Raw genomic sequence first — 27,544 nt, 5'->3', positions numbered from 1 at the left:
TAGTTCAACATATCAGTGGCTGGCAATTTATTAACAATAGCTACTGATTTCCATTCTGTGTTTATTGTTACAATTTATAACAATGTTTTATCTTGAAACACTGTCAATATAAATGCATTAAAACTCTAAAATGTTTCAAAGTAAAGATTTAGGTAATTTATTATTTAGAAAATGTATGAATTATATTCATTAACACAATTAATTACAGGGTATTTCACAATTATATTAGCACAAAGTTCAATTTCAAAACTATATTAATATTATAGAAGGAAGATTCTAGCTGTGCAGTAATGAAGACTGTGTGCACAGGAGCAATTCATTTACTGTGCAGCCACACACCCGAGCAGTTTAGAGGAAACACTGGTCCTGGGGTAAGGGTGAAGGGTGAAATAATAAAGGGGAACAAGAGAGAGAAATTCTTCACTCAGATGGTAGTGAGAATGTGGAGCAACCTGCCAGTGGAAGTGGATGTGGGTTCCGTTTCAATATTTAAGAAAACTTTAGATAGGCGCATGGATGGGAGGGGCATGGAGGGCTATGGTCCGGGTACAGGTTGGTGCAACCAGGCAGATTAATAGTTTGGTATGAACTAGATATCCAAAGGGCCTGTCTCTGTGCTGTAGTGTCCTATCACTCTATGACACTGTTATTTCTCTTTTTGGATAAACACTGAAGTGGTTTAGGTTCACTAGTTTATCCCATTATATGCATGCAAATAAGTATGAATGGTTAACTTTGTGTACGACAAATGCAGCTCATAATTAGCAAAGGTTGTCTTGTGTGTGAATGTTTGTGTATGTGATACTTTGTTGTTTCCACAATGGCGCTGGCTCGGTGAGAAACATATTTGCTGCTGAATAAATACCGTATTAAAAATAATATTATGTTGGTATTTTTTTCTCTTTATATGGGCAGCATTATTATGTGAGAAATTTTCATTCATTCATAGTGTTGCTTATGGCCTTATCAGCAGGCAAGTTATGGAACATATAGCATTACATGTCCCTTAGCTGAAAATGAAAGTCACACTTATCCCTGCAGAGGGTGATGCTGTAAGATTAATTTTGGTACCTGTCCAAAATCTATAGCATTTTTCTCACTGCAAACTGTTAAGTCCAGGAGTATGGTCACGGAGAAAATGTGGCAATAATAAGGTCACATTCTACCATTAATGATAGCCAGAAACAAAAGAGAATCCAGGGCACATAAGAAAATTTCTGAAGTATATAAATGCAGTAAACCCTTGTTTATTAGATTTGGGCATCTGGAATTCTCATGTAACTAGTAATTTTTAACAAAAGAATGTTAAACAAGTTTTACATTAACCAAGCTTAGCCTTAAAATACAGAACAATTGTGTAGAACATTGCTATTTATAAGGATAAGCAAATAATATATACTGCAATTCGATAATCTATTTCAAGATTATGCATATTTAGGTTTTATTTTTGAACAACTCTTATGCAACCAGTATATTCTTGACAACAGCATACCAGCCCATCCCTCACACCCAAGGATACTAGATAGCAGAGAGAATAGAATTTTAGAATAATCTCTTCCCAAGCAAATAGCTATAATATTTTAATGGATCTGGTTTATTATTACAATCATCTACTGTATTGTGAAATTTGCTGTTTTGCGATAGTTCAATACATAAAAGTGATGTAATAATAAAAACATATAAAAATAAATATTGCAAAAGAGAGCAAAATTACGAGGTAGCGTTCATGGGTTCAGAAATCTAATAGCGGAGGCGAAGAGGCTCTTTCTAAAATGTTGAGTATGCATCTTCTTGCTTATGAACACCTCCCTAATGGTAGTAATGAGAAGAGGGCATGTCCTGTGTGTTGAGCGTCCTTCATTATCTTTTGAAGATGTCCTTGATGGTGGGGAGGCTAGTGCCTTTGATGGAGCTGAGAGATTAAAAGAAACTTTATTACAAACATTTATATTTGAGTCAATCAAAAATGTTAAAAGCAGTCAATCTAGTGGTAAGCCTGCTACTCTTCACCTAGAGAAATTGTATACACTGCTCAGTTTTCCTTTATCTTCCATGTGACTATGAGTGCAGGATAATGTGGATTGAAGATAGAAAGCTGAAGCTGACAATTTAAATCCATTTCTTCTATACCAGAGTAATATGATACAGTTTGTTTACAATTTTCTTTTTATTTAGTCCTAATCTCACATGGCGAGATGTGCAGCACCTGATTGTTCAAACCTGCAAAATCACTGACCCCATGAACAAAGGCTGGAAGATTAATGGAGCAGGCTACCATGTTCATCACAAGTAAGAAACCAATTCATGAAAGATTTTGTTTGTGGAGTTGTGCTTCATATATAAGGAGTAGCAATATGATCAGATTTGGTTGATTGAATTGGAGATGACAATAGTGAAAAAATACCATTAGACTAAAAATGCTCTGGATAATAAATTCAAAATACTAAAGGGAAAAAGTACTCAATGCTGCTTGAAGCAACATAACTGTTTTCTCTATTAATTGCAAATATTATCTACATTTGAATATATGTTTGATTAAAATGCTTAGGTTTCCAACGTTATATATATTTTCCTGTTGAAATTATTAAAGATTTCTGTCTGTGAATGAAACTATTTCCTGCAACAGAACCAAAATGATTTTCTTTAGATTTAACTATGCTCATATGTTTTAGCTTTATGACGAGAAGTGACTGGTTTTGATTTCTCATTGCCCATGGGTTAAACAATGGAAGGCTGTGACATAGATATTTACCATCAGGAGAAAGTTACACTATCACAATAGGAATCTCAGGCAGGTCAAACAGGATATGAAGACTGAAGCATTCAACTGTTGTTGCTAAAAGTAGCTCTATGTAGAAGAGGAGGAAGTAATGATAAAGCATGTAGTCTGGCATTAGTGGTTCAAAAAATGCAGCAATTTATAATTAAGAAAGTAGTAACTAGGAAAGTAATAAGAGTACTGGGCAAAGTGAATGTGGATTTTAAAAAGAAACTCATATTTGACACACGTGTTGAGGTTTTTTGAAGCTGTAAACAATGGAAGATATAAGAACAAACCAGTATATTATTTGTCAAGGCCTTTCAGAAGGTAGCACAGAAAAGAATTGTTGAACAAAATTAGAGCACATGACATGAAGTTAATTTATGGATGCAGATTCAAGATCGTTTGAAAAAAAGAAAACAGAAAGAACACACAAATCACTTTCAGGTTGGGGAACTGCTGTGTGATTAGCAGGGCAAGCAGAGATCAATGCTGAAACCCGGGGAACAATGCACCTGTAATTTTGATAAGGTGATCAAATGTTACATTCTATGTTTGCAGATGATACAGAGCTTGCTGAAGGTGTTGGCTGTGATGAGGATGCTCAGGAGCATCAGAAAGATATAGACAAGATAGGTGACTGGGCACTGACATGGCAGATGGCATATAACGTGGGAAAATACTGGGTCATCCACTTTGTTAGAGAAAAATAAAAAGTGAACTTTTTTTTTATTAGGCGAAAACTTTTCTGTTCAAAGGGACCTGATTTCTACTTGTACATGAATCACTAAATTTTAATAGGCAATTTCAGCAAGCAGTTACGAAGGCAAAGAGTTTGTTGGCTTTTATTGCACGTAGATTTGAGTGCAAGAATAGAAATGTATTGCTTTAATTAAATGGAGCCCTGCTGAGACCACATTAGGAATATTGTGTAGAGTTCTGGTCCCCTACCAAAAATATATTTGTGATAAAGGGAGTGGGGAGTGTAGGAAAAGTTTACTAGATTTTAATTCCTGGGATGTTAAGCTTCTCTTATAAGGAGAAAAAAAGCAGGTTGTTCCCATACCCTCTTGAGTTTATGAGACTGAATATCGATTTTATTGAAAAATATGAAATTCTAATGGCAGAAGATGCTAAGTTTCCTTTAGATAGTTATTATCCTAATGGAACAACTCTTCAAAAGAGAAATTGAAACAAATTCCTCACCAAAAGGGTAGCAAAGCTTGGGAATTCTCTTCCTAAGGAAATAATTAACTGTGACAGGAGTGTAAGTTCACCAATTGATTCCTGTCATGGCAGTGCTTGCCATATGATGGGAGGGTCAGCAGAGTGGGCCTATATCCTCTTAAACAAGAACAGAAGATGCTGTACTCAGCAACCCAGGCAGTATCTGTGAATAGAGAAACCAAGTTCAGAATCAGAAAAGAATTAGGCTTGTTATCACTGACATAGATCATGAAATTTGTTGTCTGTGGCAGCAATAGAATGCAAGCTACAAAAACAATTGCTATAAGTTCCAATAAAAATTAAAATAAATAAATAGTGAGGTAATGTTCATGGGTTCATAGACCATTCAGAAATCTGATGATGATGGCAAAGAAACTGTTTCTAAAACACTGAGTGTGCATCTTCAAAGTAAAGTGTATTGTCAAAACACATACAAGTTACCATGTTCTACCTTGAGATTAATTTTCTTCCAGGCATTTACAGGGAAATAAAGAAATACAATAGAATTTACAAAGAAAAATACACCAACAAAGACTGATGAAATAAGACAAACTGTGCAAATAAAAAGTAATGCTGAGAACATGAATTGTGAAAGTTCCTTGAAAGAGAGCCTGCCGGTTATAGAGTCAGTTCAGAATGGTTATCCTTGCTGGTTCAGGAGCTTAATGGTTGTTGGGTAATAACTGTTCCTGAACCTGATGATATGGGACCTAAGGCTCCTGTACCTCCAGCCTGATGGTAGTAACAAGAAGAAAGCATAGCCTGGATGGTGAGAGACTTTGATGATGAATGTTGATTTCTTGTGACAGCATTCCATGTAAACGTGCTCAATGGTGGGAAAAAGGTCTCGTCCCGAAATGTCAACTGGACCTCTTCCTATAGATGCTGCCTGGCCTGCTGCGTTCACCAGCATTTTTTGCGTGTGTTGCTTGAATTTCCAGCATCTGCAGATTTCCTCGTGTTTGTGTTTTTAAATTCAATGGTGGGAGGCTTTGCTTGTGATGTACTAGGTTGTATCCAGTGGAAACCATTTCCATCCCTGGGCATTGGTGGTTCTATACAAGGCCATGATGGATATACCAGGCCAGTCTGGATAGCTCCATTGTTTGTTTATAGAAATATACCTAAGTGTTTGCTGACGTGCTGAATCACCACAAACCTCTAAGGAAGTATAGGCACTAATTTTGACTAATTGAGACTTTAGCAATGTGAAGAAGGCATATCTTAGACAGTGAGGGTCCTTAACCATGGATGCCACCTTCCTGAGTTATCTGCTCTCTGAAGTAGTCAATGGTGGGCAGACTTGTGCCTGAGGTGGAGCTGGCAGAGACTACAACTCTCTACAGCCTCGTTTGAACCTATGCATTTTGATTTAAGTTCAAGACCTGTCACAGGAAACATGATAAATGATTTTTGTCCTGAAATATTACCTCTGTTCTTCTGTCCAGTGATGTTACCTGATCTATTGAATGTTTCCAGCAGTTTCTGATTTTGTTTTTCATTTCCAGCATTTGCAGTTACTTTTATTTTCATGCTGTATCCCATTGAGTTTAGGGGAATGAAATATAAAACACTTCAGGAACTTGATGGGGTAGATGTAGAGGTGATGTTTCTCCTGGGTGGGATGTCTAGGACAAGCTCTCATAATCTCAACATTAAGTGCCTGCCATTCAGGACAGAGATGAATTCCTTCACTTAGAGAATAGTGAATATCTGGATTTTTCTCCTTAAAAGAACTCTAGAGGCTTAGTCACTTTGCATGTACAAGGCAGAGGTCAATAGCTTTTATTGATACTGAAGGAATGAATCATGGATGTGAAATTAGTGCAGGAAAGTGGCACTAAGCTAAAGGATAAACTGCAGTCATATTAAATGGTGGTACAAGCCCAGGGGACTAATGGGCTGCTCCTACTTCTACTATTTTTGTTATAAAAATGTCATTGTAATTTCTAAATGCCTTAGGTTTTAGAAATGTTGAACATTAAATCATATCATTGATTATTGCACTATATTGTAATCACTTTAATGAAGAAATAATTGAGCAATATTGATAATATAAAAGATGAGATTGTGCTGTACATGAGACAACAGTTCTGTCACGAACCACCGGATAGTTGAAGTGAACAGGCCATCATGTTCCCGATTTCTCTGCTTGAGCATTGAAATGTGGATGTTAGTTACAAGCTGGGAGTCAGATGTTGGTGTTTCTTCTCTCCCCCTTTGCTGCTGAATGCATCATTGATTTGCTGATCTGAGGAGCCCGATGCACTTTGCATTGTGTTCCTCAGTTACTTGTTAGCTATGACTGACTTGTGTGGCTCAGTCATATTCACATGAAATGGATCACTGACTTGTTTGTAAAGACGTACAGGTAAGTGCTCTTTTCTTTATTTTGCTTAATTTTAATGTTTTAGTTAATTTCCATGTATTATTTTAAAGTATTATTTTTACTGCCACGATGAGGCCACACTCAGGAGGCAACACCCTATATCCTGTCTGGGTAGCTTCCAACCGGATGGCATAAACATCGCCAGTAATGCCCTCCCACCCTGCATCACCATTGCCCATTCCTGTTTCCTCTCTCACCTTATCTCCTTTTCTGCCCATCACCTCCCTCTGGTGCTCCTCCTCCTTCCCTTTCTTCCATAGCCTTCCGTCCTCTCCTTTCAGGTTCCCCTTCCTCCAGCCCTTTATCTCTTTCACCAATCAACTTTCCAGCTCTTTACTTCACCCCTCCCTCTCCCTCAGTTTCACCTATCACCTATCAACTTGTCTTCTTTCTCCCCTACCCCCACTTTCTTGCTCGACTTCTCAACTTTTTTCCAGTCCTGATGAAGGGTCTTGGCCCGAAATATCGACTGTAGTCTTCTCCGTAGATGCAGGCCTGACCTGCTCAGTTCCTCCAGCATTTTGTGTGTGTTGATTTGGATCTCCAGCATTTGCAGATTTTTTCATGTATATATTTTTCGCTCAGAAGCCATCTGAATGCCTCCAATTTGGGTATATCGTCTTCAAATAAGTATGGTCTCACTGCTGTGGACTCACAATTTGGCCTACCTCATTCAATTGTAACTATGTTGCAAATTGCTAGGAATTGCTGATCAATGGTGAACTGAAAGAAGATTGTGGCAGGGAGCTGTCTGAGTCAATAGGGAACTTTGATGACTGATAAGATGGCTGGCCCGTGAGTAAATAGAAATCATAAGTTCAATATTGAGTGAGGATCAAAATCTGTAATATTTTGTGCATTGTTTTAAATTTTCTTGTTTGGTAGATCAGAATCTTAGAATGATACAGAATGCAAATTGACAATTTACCCCAGCTTCCCTGCACATATTTCAGAGAACTATCCAAATGATTTTAATCCCTTAATCTTTGTCTATGCTCCTGCAGATATTTCAGGTTTCAGTACTCACCCAATTCTCTTTTGAAAGTTTTTTTTTTCTTTTCAGTCAGTGCATTTATAATCAGAACAATTTTTGCTGCATTAAAAAGAAATGTGTTCAAAATTTACAACTGATGTCCTCTGATCATCCTGATCTTCTGCCATCGGTAACTATTTACTGCTACAGAGTGATCTTGACAATAGCTATCAAATCTCCTTTTCAGTTTCTTTGCATTAGAAGAACAATTTTGATTTCTCCAATTTGCCATCTTTTATCGCTCTCATCATTCTAATAGCTTTCCTGAGATCTTGAAATCCTTCCTAAATAGTTGTACCCAGAATTAATTTCAATGCTCCAATTGAATTAGGTAATGCTTTATTCAAATATATCATGCCTTTTCCATCTTTAGAGCTATCCGCCCATTTATGAATCTTGTATGCCTTCTACTGGATTTGACTTGGCCTGCAAATACATATACTGCCACGGTTCCATGTTCTTGAGCTAAATTTTGCCAATTTAGTTTCTATTGCTTCCGCTCATTTTTCCTACCTACAGGAATTATTTCAGACTTCTCTGTATTAAATTCTGTTGACAAGGTCTCTGTGTATCTCACCAGTCCTTGAATGCCCTTTGGAAATCTAGTGCTCTCTTCTTTGCTTCATATGCAAAATTTGATTTTGAGACTTATATAACCAAGTTCAGGTCTCCAACATATATCCCAATGTTACCATCACTCCACCCCATCCTACTTTACTTGCCACAAGATTTTCCCTCCATTTCGGTGAACAACAGATCATCATTGTTCTCTGCTTTCTGGAACTTAGTCATTTTCATATCATGTAGCATCGTTCATTAAATCGGCTACTTACCCTTCTGTTATGTGAAGTCTCTGAAGATTAATTTATCCAATAGCAACCATGCATTTTCATTGACCCTTTCTGCAAATTCATCAGTCAATTTAAGTATGTTAACCAAACATGATTTAACTTTGATAAATCATGCTGGTATTAAACTTGCCAAGTGCTTGTTAAAATAATATTGGATCACTATCTCTAAAAGTGACCCCACTATTAATATTCAGCTGTCTAGCTAGTAATTGCCAGGTTTAGCCTTCCCACCAATTTTTTTGATTGTAGTGCAACATTTCCAGTTCTCCAATCCTCTGACAACAGACCATTTCTAAGAATAGAAAGATAATAATCAGTGCTTCCATAATTTCTACCCTCTCTTCCTTCAGCAATCTTGAATACATCCTAGCCGGACTAGATGACCTTTCTCTTTTGCCAGTATTTTTAATGTCTCCCATTTTGCTAATTTTACTTGACTTAATTTCTCTACCTTTTTTTTCAAAAGCTTGATGTTGGCAGTATTATTTTCAGTTATCTATCCAAGCCTTTTAATTCCACAGGAAGGTTTTGTTTTTGGTCCTTAATTAATCTTACTCTTCTTTTGTTTACCTTTTCACTAGTTCAGTATAGGAACTGTAAGAAACAAAGTTACAGTCTTTTTTTACATATATTGTGGCCAGTTTTGAGGATGAAGACTTGATAATATCTGGAAGTCCTTTTTGTGCTACCAACTAATCTACTCTCATGAGCTTTCCTTTCTTATATTTCTTCTACCCTTTCTCTACTACTGGCAGTTATTGATCAAGCCGCAGCCACCAATGGAATCTTTTCAGGACCTCTCACCATTATCTCTGGTGCTTCACAATCTTCTATACTTTGCCCCTTAATTTTTCATCTAAACACAATCCAAAAACAGTATCAAATTCCTGATGTACCTTGTTGACACCCAGGTTTATCTTGCCATCATATCCACTGTCCCTAAGTTATCAGACCGTTTACCATCTGTCAATGGTTGAGCAGAAATGTCATCCAACTAAATGGTGACACAACCACGTCTTTCTCAGTTTCCTAGTTTCCTGGAGATAAACTCAGTGAAACTCATCTGATTCCACCATTGCCTCATCCCTCCCACCAGAGAAATAATCATCAGTACTTTTTCTTCCATTAACTACATTCCAGTATATCTGCTTTAATTTGCTGTATGCAAATGTGATAACATGGAAGTCTTTTCTGCCTATACAATATGCTTCTTACCAATGACACCAAAGCTTTCAGTGCCTACATGTGTTCCCAGTTAATAAAGCCAGCAGTTTACAATTCCTATCCATGTTTCAAACCCCTCCACACACTCTCTCTCTAGCTTGTAATATTCTCCAAACTATAACTTCCTGAGATGTTTGTACCCGATAATAATGACTTCTGAGAATATTCAGATCTGATTAGTCTACCACTGGCAGCCATACAATCAGCTTTCACAATTCCTCTAAGATTCCCACCAAACCTAATAATTACACATTTGTTTATCTACAATCTATTACCAGGAACTTCCTACAGTCTATAATTAAAGACAAAGTGAATGAACTCTTTTATAAAAGAGATTATGTGGTTATATTAAAAATATAAGATATCTGACAAATATGTCAGATTTTTTTTGAAGATGGGTTTGTTATAGGGAATGCCAACAGGTGTTACCTATATAAACTCCCAAAACTATTTGACAAAGCATCTGCTGAATTGTTCTGAGCTAACAACTGGACTGCTCTCGGGCCTCCAGCCAGGTACAGGTATCAATTTCAACTGACATTTCATAAAGGTGGAGGAGTCTGTCCTTGCAACATCAGTTGAAATCAATACCTGTACCGTCAGGAAGCCCGAGAAAAGTTTATTCGTCAGATACACTGGGAAAGCACAAGATCCTTGTTCTGAGCTAAATTTGGAAGCTTATTTCAAAGTTTAAAGTTCAAAGCAAATTTAATATCAAAGTACATATATGTCACGATATACTACCCTGAGATTCATTTTCTTGCGGGCATTCACGGTAAATACAAAGAAACACAATGGAATCAGTGAAAAAGACGCACGCAAGATGGACAAATAACCAACATGCAAAAGACAACAAACTGTGCAAGCACAAAGGAAAAAACACGAAATATTTATAATGTATAAACAATAAATACTGAGAAGAAGAGATGATGAGTTCTTGAAAGTATTCTAAAGGAAGGATGAGGTAACTGTGGCTGACAAGTGAAGTCAAAGACGGCATAAAACAAAAAGAGATAGCATATAATATAGCAAAAATTAGTGGGTACTGAGAGGATTGGGAAGCTTTTAAAAACCAACAGAAGGCAACTAAAAAAGCCATAAAGAAAGAAGAGATGCAATATGAAGGTAAGGTAGCCAATAATATAAAATAGAATACCAGAAGTTTTTTTCAGATATATAAAGAGTAAAAGGGAGGCGAGAGTAGATATTGGACCACAGAAAAATGATGCTGGAGAGGTAGTAATGTGGAGTTTGATAATTTCTTAATTAGTCAGGCCATCAAATGTTATGGGAAGAAGGCAGGAGAATGGGGTTGAGAGAGATAATAAATCATTGATAATGGAACGGTGGAGCAGACTTGATGGGCCTAATCGACTCCTATGTCTTATGGTCTTATGGTCTATGAAACTGAGTCCATAGGTTGTGGGAACAGTTCAGTGTTAGGGTGAGTGAAGATGAGGAAAGTTATCCCCTCTCATTCAAGAGTCTGATTGTTGAAGGGTAAAAACTTTTCCTGAACCTGACAGTGTCGGCCCTGAGGCTCATGTACCTTCTTCTTGATGGCGATGAGAAGAGAGCACAGTCTGGATGGTGGTGGTCCTTGATACTGGATACTGCCTACCTGTTACAGCATTCCATATACATATGCACAACAGTACGGAGGGCTTTACCCATGATGGACTAAGCCATACCCACTACTTTTTGTAGACTTTTCTCTTCAAGGGAATTGTTGTTTCCACACCAGGCTGTGGTGCAACCAGTCTATATACTCTCCACATCTATAGTTCAAAGTAAATTTATTATCAAAGTACATATACAGTATGTCACCATAGACAACCTTGAGATTCGTTTTCTGGCTAACATACTCAATAAATCCAATAACCAGTGAAAGACCACACCCAACAGAGCAGACAACCAGTACACAAAAGACAACAAACTATACAAATGCAAAAGAAAATAAAGAAGAAATAATAATAATAAGAAGAAATAAATAAGAAATAAATGTAAAGAATATGAGATGAAGAGTCCTTGAAAGTGAGTCCATAGGTTGCGAGAACAGTTCAATGATGGGGCAAGTGAAGCTGAGTGAAGCCATGGCCTCTGATTCAAGAACATGATGGTTGAGGTGTAATAACACTTCCTGATACTGTCAGTGTGAGTCCTGAGGCTCCTGTACCTTCCTCCAAAAGGCAACAGTGAGAAGAGAGCAGGCCAGTGTGGTGGGGTTCCCTGATGATAAATCCTGCTTTCCTGCAACAATACTCTGTGTAGATGTGCTCAATGGTTGAAGGACTTTACTCATGATGGACTAGGCTGTATCCACTATTTTTTGTAGGATTTTCCATTCAAGGACATTGGAAAAGAGCTATAGTCAATGATGAGTGTCTCGATGTATGCATCTTTACTGTCCAGATGCTCCAGGGGTTGAATGAACAGCCAGTGAAATGGCATCTGCATTTGACCTGTGTAACAGTAGACAAATTGGAGTGGATCCTCCAGCAGGAGCTAAGAGCAATTTCTCATTGATACTTTCTGCTAATTCATCAGCAAATTTAAGCATGCTAACTAAACATAATTTAACCTTGGCAAATAATGCTGGCTTTTCTTTATTAGCTTCCTTTATTTTTGGTTGATAAAATTGGCTAAGAAGTAGGTGATAGATATTAGGGATTACGGACTTCTGGAGCTCTGCAAGGATTTCCGTATGGGCTGAAGCTATTCACCAGATTAATGGCCAGGAGCTGTTAGGATAGAAAAGCATTTCTTCAGTTTTTCAATGGCACAAAGGCAGATAACATACTGTATGCATATTATGTTTCATAGAGAAATTAATCAAACATTTCACAGGCAAACTGCTGCCAATGGATTTCATCACGGGTAAGTGTGAGGTTGATAACTCCGAACTAAAAAAGACAGCAAAATACTTTCAAATGGTTGAATGCCAGAAATAGAAGTCCATAGAGTCCTTTAATAACTGGGCAACTAATAGAAGCTACAGTGACCTGGGTTCGTTCGTGATCTCTAATGCTGTCTGTGTGGAGTTTTCCATTTCTCTTTTAAGCTATGTGAGCTTCCTCCAGGGATGGTCTGTTTCCTCCCAGATTCCAAAGAAGTCTGGGCTGGATGGTAATTTGACAGAATGGTAAGATCTGGGCAGATCCCAGATTTTACCATTGTGTCCACTGAACAGGTGTCCACTACCAGCCAAGTTTGTAGGGTGGTCCTGGTAGTCGACTTCCTGGGAAAAGAAAAGAGTCACTCATGAGGGGTGGCATTGATAGATGTGCATAACAGGGAACGGATGGAGTGGAGTGCCTTGGGAAGGACCTCCTGCCTGCGGGAGACCAGCAGTCCCTTTGACCTGAGGGCTAAGAATGTGGCTTTCCACACCGTGGCATTTTCCTTCTCCACCTGTCCATTCCCCCTGGGATTATAGCTCGTGGTCCTACTAGTTGCAATTCCCCTAGCCAGCAGGTATTGGCGCAACTCATCGCTCATAAACGAGGACCCTCTGTCACTGTGGATATAGCATGGGTATCCGAACAGAGTGAAGAGTTTGCGCAGGGCTTTTATGACTGACGTGGTAGTGGTGTTGGGGCAGGGGATGGCGAAGGGGAACCGCGAGTACTCGTCGATAATGTTAAGAAAGTACACAATGCGGTTGGTGGAGGGAAGGGGGCCCTTAAAGTCAACACTCAGTCGCTCAAAGGGGCGGGTGGCCTTGATGAGTTGTGCCTTTTCGGGTCGGTAGAAGTGCGGTTTGCACTCTGCGCAGACTTGGCAGTCCCTGGTCATCATCCTGATCTCCTCAAGGGAGTAAGGCAGGTTCTGGGCTTTCACGAAGTGGAAAAGCCGGGTGACTCCCGGGTGGCAAAGATCTGCATGTAAGGCGTATAGTCGGTCGATCTGCGCGCTGGCGCACGTTCCCCGGGATAAGGCATTGGAGGGCTCATTGAGCTTCCCAGGCCTGTACATGATGTCATAGTTGTAGTGAAGAGTTCGATTCTCCACCTCAGAATTTTATCATCTTTGATTTTACCCCTCTGTTGGTTACTAAACATGAATGCGACTGAGCGCTGGTCAGTCAGCAGGGTGAACTTTTTACTGGCGAGATAGTGCCTCCAGTGCCTAATAGCTTCCACTATGGCCCGGGCCTCTTTCTCCACCGCAGAGTGCCGAATTTCAGGGCCTTGAAGGGTACGGGAGAAGAACACCACCGGTCTTCCCGCCTGGTTAAGGGTAGCAGCCAGCGCGAAGTCGGAGACATCACTCTCTACTTGGAAGGGAATTGTCTCATCCACCACATGCATTGCTGCTTTGCCAATATCCCCTTTTATGCGGCTGAAGGTCGTGTGAGCCTTGGCTGAGAGGGGAAATGTGGTGGACTTGACCAGGTGGCGGGCCTTGTCTGCGTAGTTAGAGACCCATTGGGCGTAATATGAAAAGAAGCCCAAGCACCTTTTGAGGGCTCTGAGGGTGTTGGGAAGAGGGAATTCCAACAGGGGGCGCATGTGGTTGGTGTCAGGGCCAATGACTCCGTTCTCCATGACACACCCAAGGATAGCAAGTCGGGTGGTTCCGAACACACACTTGTCCTTGTTATAGGTGAGATTGAAAACTCTGGCCGCTTGGAGAAATTTTCGGAGGTTGTTGTTGTGATCCTGCCGGTCGTGACCGCAGATGGTGATGTTATCCAGATATGGGAACGTGGCCTTCAGTTGGTACTGGTCCACCATCCGGTCCACTTCCCTCTGGAAAACAGATACACCATTCGTGACACTGAAGGGGACGCGCAGGAATTGATAAAGCCTGCTGTCCGCCTTGAAGGCGGTGTAAGGGCGGTACTCCCGGTGGATGGGGAGCTGATGGTAAGCGGATTTTAGGTCTATGGTCGAGTACACCTTGTACTGTGCTATCTGATTGACCATATCTGCGATGTGGGGTAGAGGGTACGTGTGGAGCTGCGTGAACCTATTGATGGTCTGGCCATAGTCCACAACCATCCTATTTTCCTCCCCGTTCTGAACAATGACTACCTGGGCCCTCCAAGGTGCTTGCCTCAATGACCCCCTCCCTGAGCAGCCGCTGCACCTCCGACTTAATAAAGGCTGTGTCCCCCGCGCTGTACCTCCTGCTTTTAGTTGCCACAGGTTTACAGTTGGGGGTCAGGTTGGTGAACAGCGGTGGGGGAGGGATCTTGAGGGTGGAGAAGCCACCAGTGGTGTCCATCGTGCGGCTGTTGGCATGATGTTGGGTGGGATGTGGGGGTCGGTGTGTGTGTGTGGACAGTAGCAGGGTATGTGACGTATTCCTACAAAACTGAGGATTTATGACAGTAATTGGTGGGAGGGGCCTGTCATACCCCATTGTCGCGCTTTTCAGGTGGCTTTGGAAGTCGAGCCCCAATAGCACAGGGGCACACAGTTGAGGTATGACCAGTAATGTAAAGTCTCGATATTCTGTGCCTTGCACCACTAGTGTCGCTACACAACCCCCCTGGATGTCTGTTATATGTGACCCGGAAGCCATGGTGACCCTCTGACTTACCGGCCATATCGTGAGTCCGCAATGCTGCACCGTGTCCGGGTGGATAAAACTCTCCATGTTGCCTGTGTCAAACAGGCAGCTTGTCCTGCGCCCCTCCACCAGGATGTCCATCATTGACCTTGCGAGCTGATGGGGAGCGCTTTGGTCGAGGGTCACGGAGGCCAGAGTTGAGTCGCTGTCTTGGTCCGGCGCAGTGGGGTGCCTGGTGAGCACACGTGGGTTGTAAGGTGGCCACCCCCATGTCTCGCACGCAGTGGCGGCGTGCAGGCAAGATGGCGACCCCCATGTCTCGCACGCGGCGCTGCTCAATCCCGCTCGCAGTTTGGACTTACAGGCCTTGGCAAAGTGTCCCTTCTTTCCGCAGCTGGAGCAGGTAGGTTCTTGGGCCGGGCAGCGTTTCCTGGGGTGCTTCTCAAGTCCGCAGAAGTAGCACTTCGCAGTCTTGCGACTGGCAGCAGCTGTGGTCGATTCACTGGCGGGTTGCAGGGTCTACGGTGCCCATGAGGCCGTCCAGAGATCACGTGCCTGGAGAGCATCAGAGTTGTGCAGAGTGGCCTCCAGCCTGTCAGCCAGCTCAATCGCCGAACGTAAGGTAAAATCAGAGTGTTCCAGCAGCCGCTGGTGCACATACACTGACCTGGTCCCTGTGACTAAGGTGTTTATTACTAGGAACTCCGCATGCTGTTCAGCCGTCAGTCCTCCGCAGTCGCAGGCCCGCACGAGTGTCTGTAGGGCCCGGATGAACTCAGCGCTCAACTCCCCGGCTGCTGCAGCTGCGTCGCTAAACGATGTTGCGCATAGACGGTATTTACTGGTCACAGGTATTGTCTTCGGAGGGCGCTCATCATGCCATCGTAGCTCGGCTGGTCTCTGATCATTGAGTTGACTCGTGGACTGACCCTGGAGAGGAGAACTCTGCGCTTTGCGGTGGACTCGGTCACTTCAATCTCCTCCAGGTATGATTTGAAGCAGGCTAGCCAGAGTTCGAAAGCGTTTCCAGCTTCAGGTGTTTGCGGGCCGAGGTCTAGCTTGTTGGGTCTCAGGATGTGTTCCATGCCTTAAAATTATTGTAAATAAAATTGATGCACTATCAATTACTCCAAAAGACTGGAAGTATAGTAAATACTGAAAGGCATTTATTTACAATAAAATGGACCACGTCCATGCTGAGTATCTGCTCCAGACTGAGGGAGGAGCAGTGACGCAATCGCCTATATTCAGGGGACCGTGGGAGGAGTCACAGGAGCAGTCAGCAGAGGGGCGTGTCCAGACAGGTAACCCAGTTACAGCTTATATACATGGTTTACCACAAGGGGATAAATGCATTGCATTTTGTTAATAGTGTTCACAGCAGCCATATTCTGCTGGTCGATGCAGCAATTAATATAAAAGGTGGTGAGTGTCCAGTTAGCTGCTTTATCTTGTTGAACTCCCTGAGTGCTGTTAAAGATCCATTCATCTGAAGAGTATTCTGTCCTATTTTTCATATATCATGTGAAAGGCATCAAGCAGTCATGTTGCAGGATACCCAATGCATTTTGTGCTTTCACGGTCACAGTATTTATGAGGCTGTTTCAATTCAGCTTCTAGTGAAAGTTGACACCCGAATGGTGATGATGGGGTACTTGGTAACAGTAATGTTATTGGATGTTAAGAGTGGGTTATTTGCTTTCTCTTGTTCGTGATGATCATTCCCTGGCAATTTTGTGGAATTGATATTATTTTCCTTTGTAAGTTCATATTGGTCTGCTTCAAGAGTGGTTGCCACAGAAGGGTGGTAGTAGATATTCTACCTGGAGATTGGTGACCAGTGATGTTCTGCAGGGAACTTCTCTGACACCCCTTCTCTTTGTGATTTTCATAAATGTCTTGGATAAAGATGTGGAAGTGGAAGGGTGGCCTAATAGGTTTGCAGATGACACAAAGAATGTAGCTTTGGATATTCTGCCAGTTGGACATAGATGGTCTTGAGTTTGGAAAGTTAGAGCTGATCTCATCAAAACTTACAGGGACAGATTGTTCCCTTGACACAAAGGTTTAAAAACAGGTGTCACATTCCAAAATAGATTCCAAATAAATTACTACACCAAAGAAAAAGAATCTTTGGAAGTCTCTACACAATAAGATTGTGGAGGCTCAATCACTAAGTATGTCCAATTAGAAATTGATACTCGGTATTGAGAGAATCCATGAGTGCAGAAAATAATGCTGAGGCAAAAGATCAGCCATTATCGTAGTGAGTGGCAGAGAACAAACATTTAGTGGTCACTTCATCTCCTGTACCTAATAAAATGGCTACAGAATGTATATTCACGGTCTTCTGCTGTAGACCATTCACTTCAAGGTTCAACGTTCAAGGTTCAAAGTCACCTTCCTGTCAGCTTGAATCAATTTGGCCATTTTCTTCTGACCTCCCTCATTAACAAGGCATTTTTGTGCACAGAACTACCTCTTACTGGATGTTTTTTTTTGCACCATTCTTTATAAACTCTAGGACAGGGGTTCCCAACCTGGGGTCCACAGACTTCTTAGGGGTAGATAGCATAAAAGAGGTTGGGAACCCCTGCTCTACAGATTGTTGTGCATGAAAATTCCAGGAGATCAGCAGTTTCTGAAATACCCAAATCACGTCATCTAGTAGCAACAGTAATTCCACAGTCAAAGTCAGTTAGATGACATTTCTTCCCCATTCTAATGCTTGGGCTGGACAACAACTGAACCTCTTGACCATGTCCGCATGCTTTTATTGAGTTGGTGCCACATGATTGACTGATTAGATATTTGCATTAACGAGCAGCTGTATAGGTGTTTCTAATAAACTGTCATGTATAATGAGCATAAAAATGATGCATGCTTCCATTTTTTATGTCCTTATGCTGTAACCATGTCTGGCTGCTGCTGATGATTTGCCTGTCTTTATGATAGAGAGACGAATAATATATTTGTTGAACCCTTATGATTAGATTACAGATTGGAGATTGCAGTCCAACAGCTTTCCCACTGTACCTTATTGATACCCAGTTCTGTGATGTGAAATCTGTTCCATGCCTATCTTATTTCATGTGAAGTAGCACCACATGTCCACTTACGTAGAACACCGAACAGTACGGCATAGTATAGGACCGTCAGCGCATGATGTTGTGCTGGCTTTCTAACCTATTCCAACTCCTCTCTCTAACACTTCACTCCCACACACACTTCTGTTCTTCTTTCATCTACGTACCAATCTAACAGTCTCTTAACTGACTCTACAAATCTTTTAACATAAAAAGTACAGTTTACCTCTCTATTTCAGGTAACAGTTTCTGAAATTAAAATGTAAACCCAAGGGCCTATGTGCACTGTACATTCAAATTTTATTGGGGGGAAAGAAAACAGCTACATTGGATTCACATTATGTATTTTGAGGTTCGTGATTTCTGTTTCTAGGTCCTTTACACATAAAAACCAGACATGCATGAAAACCATCAACATGCATAGTGACTATCAATGCAAAGCTATGATCTTCACTCATACGTGGATGTCCTGCAGAGTCAGATGTCATACTGAAAGTTGAGGTAGGGCTTTTGAGTCAAAGGCAGGATGAGCCACAGACTGGATATGGGAAGATGAATCTGATTGTAGATTGCCAGTTGGGTGAGGTGACAATTAGAAATATCTGATACCGGATTTGGGTGAGTGTCACAAGTTCTGCAGTTGGGGATCACAAATAAGAAAGATGTTGAGGTTGGTGACAAGATAGGTATATCACTTTCAAAGTACCTACCTAAAGTAACTTTTTAATGGCAGACCACGAAGCTTACCCAAGCAGTTTTCTATAAGTAATATTGAAACAAGCAATGCGTTCTGATGTGCTGCAATGGAAATCCCAGAAAGCCTTCTTGCATTTACCCGATCTATACCCCTCATCATTTTGTATACCTCTATCAAATCTCTCCTCGATCTTCTACGTTCCAAGGAATGAAGTCCTAACCTATTCAATCTTTCCTCGTAACTCAGGTCCTCCAGTCCCGGCAACATCCTTGTAAATTTTCTCTGTAGTCTTTCAACCTTATTTATATCTTTCCTATAGTGATGTAACCAAAACTGCACACAATACTCCAAGTTAGGCCACACCAATGTCTTATACAAATTCAACATAACATCCCATCTCCTGCTTTCAATACTTTGATTTATGAATCAAAAGCTTTTGTTACAGCCCTATATACCTGTGATGCCATTTTCAATGAATTATGGACCTATATTCCCTGATTCCTTTTTTTCTGCACCACTCCTCAGTGCCCTGCCGTTCACTGTGTAAGACCTACCCTGGTTGGTCCTACCAAAGTGCAACATCTCACACTTGACTGCATTAAATTCCATCTGCCATTTTTCAGCCCATTTTTCCAGCTGGTAACTTCCTCGATGAACTCTATAAAATTGGTTAGATACAACCTACCACACACAAAGTATTTGTTAGTCCATGTCTGTCCAGATACTCATACATCTGGTCCCTTAGAATACCTTCCAATAACTTTGATGTCAGGCTCAACAGTCTATAATTTCCCGACTTATTTTCAGAGTCTTTCTTCAACAGCGGAACAATATTGGCTATCCTCCAATCCTTCAGTACCTCACCTGTCACTAAGGATGATTTAAATATCCCAGTAATTTCTGTGCTTGCCTCCCATAGGATCTGAGGGAACACCTTGTCAGGGCCCAGGGATTTATCCACCCTAATTTGCCTCAGGACAGCAAACACCTCCTCCAAAGTATGGGCTCCATGAAGTTGATGCTGCTTTGCCTCACTTCTATAGATTCTGTGTCCACCTCCAGAGTAAATATAGATGCAAACAATCCTATAAGATCTCCTCATCTCTTTTGCTTCCAGGCATAGATAACCATCCTGATCTTCAAAACATGACCAAACTCGTCTATATGTTGTCATGTCAGGAGCATGGAGGACTTCAAAGCTCATCGATACATCTGGAGTGAATGTCAATTTTCATTTTGAAATGAGCATACATTACAACATTTGGTGCCCAAAATGAGTTGCCCAGTATATTCTAGCCTCTAACCATATTTTTTTCAATGCAAAATCCATTTTAAATTAGATATCCCTATATTCAGTTCCCATAAATGGAATCAAGCTACTGTCACTGTCTGGAGGCAGCAACACATTTTGGAGTTGTGTTCTAGTGTAAGGATTCATGAATAAATTGATGACTGATTAAGTGAGCAGTATAGCAAAGTTTTGACAACTAACCAGGTTTCCTAGAAATCTCAGTGCAAGTACACAAGTTTCAAGTGTCAAGTGCTTTTCAAGGCTTAACTCAGTTTTATTCAACCACACAAAACATATCCAACTGACAAAAAATATTGACAAAATCTCAGGGTAGTATATACTGACATATACACACTCTGATACTTTGAACTTTGAGCCCTACATGTGTTATTTCTGCTTTCAAGTTAATATTTATTTTGATTTTCCATTTGTTTAATTTTTTTGCATTTCTCCCTACATTGAGTGACTATTTCTTGCTCAAATCCAACTTTGATCTCTTTTCATATTGAGGAAGCAGCCTGCCGGGACAAGAAAAAATCTTAAGATTAGAAATAAAGTTAATGGCAGATAAGCTAATAGTGTTAATGTGAGGGGATGTGCATTTATCAATAAAAACATGGCTGTTGATAAGCAGAACAAAAAATAGCCAACATTTGGCAGCATTGAACCAAACCCTCAGTAAATCTTTGATTTCTGCTGAACAATTTAGCGCTTTCTCTGAAACATTATCCCCAGATGAGCTGCTCAATTAAGAAGGACCAATAAATTATCCCACACAGAAGCATCTCATTGTGAACCGTTAAGTCTATTGTAAAAATAACACACAGGCAACCAGTTCTGTTGCTGGACAGCAGTCACTATGTTTGGACACAATGTTATTTAAATACAGCAGTCAGTGTGAGAGGTGAAAGCAGGCCAGATTAAACCTAACCCCTCTGGCACTGAGAGAATCCTGGGGAGGGATTAATGAATGTGATTTTCCTGCATTTACTGCACTGATTGCTGGATAATGGCTCACCAACAATAACATTTTACCAATCCCCTTTCTCTAGGCCCATCTCATTTCTTCCTCTGTGCGGGTGGTGATTGATTATGCAAGCATAATCAGAGCAACAAACAGATTTGGGTCACCTCAGTAGGAAGATTAGTTCACTTCAAAGACAGGTGCTTAATGGGCTTCCTAAGTCTTAAGTAAAGATTTCAGCACCAAAATGTCTTACCCAACTCAGGGTCATTCTTCTTCTCTTGATCTGGTCTTTAAAATTGTGATGCCACTGCGGTCATTTCACAAATACACTATCTTCCCACTGGAATTATTTATCTTAGAATTAGATTCAGAAGGATCAGTGAACAAGGCTATTTACAGAATGAGAGCCATTCTGCCAGAATCCCATTGCTAAAGTACTAAATTGCTTCAAGCTTATCAAAATTTTATATTCAAGGCCCTAAGATACGATTTCTTGCTTTAGATTGCTAAAAATAGCCAAATTTAATTCACCAAATTAATTGTTGTTTGAGCCAATTAACTGTGAAACTAAAAGGAAAAGTCCAGGGTTCGCAGACCTTTATTCTCTTTGTACTCTATGTCTTTACTAGTGAGAGGCTAGTAGGTGCATACATTTCATGACGATTGGTTCTCTGAATAGTTACCTAGCAGGATATATTCCTTCCTTTTTAATCTTCATGGTTTTGAAGAATGCATGATGTAAACAAAACAAGATAGTTCCAAATGAAATATCCCTGTATTATCTTTACAGCTATTTTTACTTTTAGGTATTTACATCTCCAGTTGGAGCAGAATTTGACTGAGACTTTATAATCAGTAACAGATTTCAAAAGGCATGTGTTGTGATTTTATAGCAAAAGTAAACAATACTATACACTGAGTATCAGAGTGGGTTACTGCAATTAAGTGTGAAGATGGTGAATAAGACTATATCATGAAATATTTGAAATGCTTAATTGTATTCTTCACTATATGATATGAACACTTGGATAGGCTTTGTTGAAAATCTGTTTTGTCAATTCTTGTTATTTCTGCCTAGTAAGAGCTACAAAGACTTCATCCAATTCAAAAGAGACTAATGATGCAGGAGACAATGTCAAGGATGTTAAAGATGATTGATTAAGACTTTCCCTATCTGCTCTCACAGGCCAGAAACCTGCTGTGCCACTTCTTTTAGCGACCATAGTGTAGGCCACATCAGGTTTCCAAGCACAAGATGAAGCTCAAATGTTTGACAAATCAAGTTTCCACGCCATGCCTATCTCATTTCTGAGGCACCTGACCAGCCTTAGTGTTAGCAATTCATTCTCTAGACTCTGTAATTCAATTTGTACCATTTTGGCACAGGGAATTGCCAACAATATTGGAGCACTAGAGGTAGGTTATTTGACTGAAACAAATGGTTAGCTTAATCCTGCAAACTTTGGTAGATTGGTTCCAGAGCTCATTTGTCAGACCATTCTGCACTTCTACTGAATACATGCTACCAGTCCCAGGAAAACAAAGTTGGGAATGGTGATAGAATAAGGCAGTAATGTAAGACTTTTGCTGTCCAGGCTGCCCCAATTTTTATTTCCATTCTGCATAGTGACTTCAAGTCACTGCCAAGGCTGTAGAAGTCAGCTGAGAGCAATGTGGTCATCTCTCCAGTTTGAGAGATAGAAGTATAAGATTGAAGAATCATAGTCATTTTGCTGTTCCGTTAAATGGAAATATGCCACAATTTGATTCACTGTATTCAAGAATGTAATAATTAGGAAATGATAATTAGATAGTCTGAGCAACACTAGTGCCAACCTGTTTTAGGTGAGACCCTCACTCAAATACGACAAGTCAGATTCTATCACGTGCATAGGTGTAATGCTGAGTAATGATCATACTGACAATGTTATTGACTAGGTAGCTGCCTGTAAGCACAAAATCACAGAATCACAGAGAGGATGTTCTGTTGAAGGAAGCTATTCAACCATTGTGTCCATCCTCACTTTATACAGGAGCTACCTTACTCCCCTCACCTCACTCCATAGCTCTGCAATAATTTTCCTTTCAGGTATTTTCCAGTTTCCTTTTTGGACAATATAACTAAATCTTCCTCAACTACTCACCCTGGCTGTGCATTCCAAATTCTGATTACTGATTGAGAAAATGAAAACTTTTCTTTGATTTACTTTTTACCAGTCTGTCTCTTCCATGTCCTTTAGTATTTGACTCCACCAGTCAGAACAGTTTGTATCTATCTGGTCTGTCTAGACCAGGGGTTTGCAATGTATTTTATACCATGGACTAATACTGTGAAGCAAGGGGTTCGTGGACCACAGATCGGGAAATCCTGGTAGACCCTTTGTCATTTTAAATACCTTCATCAGTTTTACTCTCAATTTTCTTTGTTCCAAGGAAGACTGTGTTTCTTCAATCAGTCCACATAACTGACTCTTTCTTGGAACTCTTTTCTACATCATCTCTAAAACTTTCACAGAGTTGGTACCAAAATGAGAGGCAATTATTTTAGTCGTAGCCAAAGCAAATGTCTTCGAGTTATCAGTATATATTTAGAAAAGTTTTTCATAACTTCCCTTCTCAATTTATGAAGGTCAGGGCCATATATTCGGCATAACATCAAGGGCTGAAGGTCCTGTTCTGTGTTATGCTTTATGTTTTCAACCTGTCCTGCACAATCAACATTGTGTACATCTATGATTTCAGATCTGTCTGCCCTGCAGTTTTTAATAGAATTGCATCCTATCTGTTTGTTCTACCAAAGTGTAAAATAGCATTTTGTTATGTTAAATCTCAAGTCTCACATGCATTAAATTCCCTCCACCTGTCTATTTTCAAGATTCAAGTTTGTTTGTCACGTGTACATCAAAATGTACAGTGAAATGTGTCATTTGTGTTAATAACCAACACACCGAAGTGTGTGCTGGGAGCAGCCCACTGGTGGTGCCACACATTCCAGTGCCAACATAGCATGCCCACGATGCTCAGCAGAACAACATAGAACACAACAATGCAACAAGCAACAAAACAACAACAGCTAATCAAGCCCCATAACTCCATTCCACCCACGTACACACACAGTCCTCTAATCCAAGTTGGGCCTTCAGCCTCCAGTGGACTCAGATTTCAGACTCAGCGACATATGACCTTCAACAACCTAGCAGACTTGCAGAGATTTGCTACCGGCACTCCTACCAAATGGACCTCGATTTCCAGACTTCTGATCCAATTCTTGAGCCTCTGTCCTTGGCATCAACCCCAGGATCTGCTGATCACCATACACTAGGCCTTGAACTCTAGTCTCATTGATTCACAGATCCAGGCTGTCACTGGATCTCATTTCTTCTACTCGTATGGAATTCCAACTCCAGAACCCAAAAAGAACCCAAAAAAAAACAATAAAAATCAACTAAAACTCAGCCATAACCTCAACAGAGATTGCAGCTCAGAACTATCTTAAACCATTCTTCTTGAAGTCTGTCACTTTATGTTCTGTACTTTTTTAGATTTGAAAACTGAGTCCTGCATACCCAAGTTCCAATTATTAGTATAAATTTAGAAAAGCAAATGTCCAGTCATTGATCGATATATTTAATGATTGGAAAATCGGTAAATAATCATGGAATTAAGTTCCATTGGGATTTTGTGTAGTCTTAATACATGATGGGGCATTTAACATTATTGAGGAAGGACTGAAAGAAAGAAATAATCTCTATTCAGTATGTAGATAAATTTCATATAGTGTCTAACAAAACTGTCTAGCAGCTTCTCATGATCATGCCAAACAAATTTAAAACCAGTCTCCTATCCTCTGCTTCTCCCAAAAAATTCTGTGTGCTAAGGGTCTTTCACCGAACTATACAGTGAATTCTATGTTCTAATTTACATACATTATGATAAGGACTTGTCACACTGCAGTTCCCAGTTTCCTATTGTTACATCCCCAAAGGACCTTGAGAATGTTACAAGATTATGTCAGCTCAGCTTCAAGTTCATAGAAAGTGTTTTATGACTTATTTCTGCCACTGCAAGGCAAGTGTTACCTGATTTCTCTTACCATTTGGCCTGCATAGGCCATTATCCACTTCTGACAGGGACACTTTAGAAGATTTTCATTCCAGGATGACATCAGGAGCAGATTTAAGATCCACAGGGATATCCTTGTTTTCCATGTTCATAGAAGAGGAGGAAGAAAGAGGATTAAGTTGGGGCATGATAATGTCAGGCTAAATCAGGAAATGGCAAATCCTTGAAAACTTCTTTTCATGAGATAAAAGGACCTGCAACCTTTTATGTCTTTTAACTGCAAATAAAATAAATTTTCCACTGCCCACTGCCCATCCTATATTGTGACAGGACATCAACCTTTTTTACCTCAACTTGGCTACCAATAGGCAGTACTGGATAGAATATTTCAGCATCTGTATTGTTTTATTTTTGTTGTCTAATTCTAAAAGAATAAGTAACAATCTGTAACCTCATTAATCACTCTACTTGACTGCAGCCAACTCCAAATTGAAGATAACCAAAATACGTTTTTCCCCCCATCATTACAGGAGGGTGTTAATAGCTTTATTTCACCTATACTCCCTTTTCTAGCAGCAACCCCAACACCACAATCACAAACGCATGCTGAACAAATAATTGTGCAAATGAATTCACGTTCTTTTCATGCCAGCTTGTTCCTGACAGAGAGTTGCAACCCCAGATCATCTGACTTTTCCTCTGATGAAGTGCAACTTATCAGGACAACAGCAGAAACAAATAGGCAGGCTCCAGACCTCATTGTTCAATTAGTCTTTGGATATGTGCCCCAAATTGTGTGCGGTTTTGGTCCCCTAATCTGAGGAAAGACATTCTTGCCATAGAGTGAGTATAAAGAAGGTTCACCAGATTGATTCCTGGGATGGCAGGACTTTCATATGAGGAAAGACTGGATTGACTAGGTTTATACTCGTTGGAATTTAGAAGATTGAGGGGAGATCTTATTGAAACGTATAAAATCCTGAAGGGATTGGACAGGCTAGATGCAGGAAGATTGGTCCCGATGTTGGGGAAGTCCAGAACGAGGGGTCACAGTTTGAGGATAAAGGGGAAGCCTTTTAGGACCGAGATTAGGGAAAGCTTCTTCACACAGAGAGTGGTGAATCTGTGGAATTCTCTGCCACAGGAAACTGTTGAGTCCAGTTCATTGGCTATATTTAAGAGGGAGTTAGATATGATCCTTGTGGCTAAAGGGATCAGGGGGTATGGAGGGAAGGCTGGGTCAGGGTTCTGAGTTGGATGATCAGCCATGATCACACTGAATGGCAGTGCAGGCTCGAAGGGCCGAATGGCCTACTCCTGCACCTATTTTCTAGTTTCTATATTTCTAAATGCACGGTATTTGTAGACAGGTATCTGAGCTTAGAAATAGAAGCATGCATCATAGTCAACACAGCCTATATCATGGTGTTGGTTAGGCCCGTTCATTTAGCCATTAAAGCAGCACGATTCTGTTTTATGGAGCGACAGTGGCAGCTGTTTTGTTGTTGATTCTTGTTAAAGAAAGGCCCAGTATAAATTTAATTGAACCAACCACACAAACAGTTTGTACTTATGATGAGAGTGAAACATTCCCAACGTTACCAAGAGTAAGAACTGTAAACGCAGGAGTAACATTATATCACATTGTCCCATCTTTCTTTGTGCACATGAAGGTGATCATGTTGAGTGCCGGTATGAGGTTAGTAAACCCTACTGTGCTGAAGGTTTGCTGCCTTCTACTGTGGTCCTGTTTGATCTACAAAATGAAAAAAATATTGAGATGTCAATCTGAACAATATTCTCTGATGCATAGGAGAATGAGGGAAGATTTGATAGAGGTATTCAAAATTATGAGTGGTATAGATAGAGAAAATGCAACCACACTTTTTCTACTGATATTGGGTGAGACTAGAACCAGAGGTCATGGGTTAAGCGCAAAAAGTGAAATGCTTAAGGGAACCATGAAGTGGACTTCTTCAATCAGAGGGTGATGAATGTGTGGAATGAGTGCCAAAAGAAGTGGTGAATGTGTGTGCAATTCCAACATTGCAGAGGAATTTGGATAGATACATGGATGAGAGGGTATGGGTGCAGATCAGTAAGAGTAGGCAGAGTAATACTTCAGTACAGTCTAGATAGGCTGAAGGGCATGGTTCTTTGCTGTAATATTCTATAATGCTATGACTCTGTATTCAGTGGCATCCAAGTACGAGTCATATATTTCACATATATAGATCAAAGGTTGTGTCTTTCAAAACTGTGCTGCGATGAAAGGATTTTTAGTGGGAGAGCCTATTTAGCAATGAGTGTGAAAATGGTAAGAATGAGGAAGGTAAGTGGTCCACTACTGGGGAATTAAGGGTTAGAAGAGCTATTGTGTTGTCAGCGAGCTTTTCATGGTGCCATTATAAAAGTTTAACAAACAGGGGGGTAATTTTG

At 40.4% G+C, this 27,544-nt stretch overlaps 1 protein-coding gene across 1 annotated transcript in view; it reads left to right on the top strand.

The window, feature by feature from the left end:
* Positions 1-27,544, top strand: part of LOC140200925 (neuroendocrine convertase 1-like) — a 310,355-nt gene that overhangs the window by 76,696 nt on the left and 206,115 nt on the right. The window contains exon 7 of the mRNA XM_072264575.1: positions 2,176-2,289. Within this exon, the coding sequence (XP_072120676.1) occupies positions 2,176-2,289 (114 nt within the window). The remainder of the gene's footprint in view (positions 1-2,175; positions 2,290-27,544) is intronic.

Source organism: Mobula birostris, chromosome 7 (genome assembly GCF_030028105.1).
Source record: "Mobula birostris isolate sMobBir1 chromosome 7, sMobBir1.hap1, whole genome shotgun sequence".
NCBI lineage: Eukaryota > Metazoa > Chordata > Chondrichthyes > Myliobatiformes > Myliobatidae > Mobula > Mobula birostris.
This window is presented reverse-complemented; position numbering and strand designations above follow the sequence as displayed.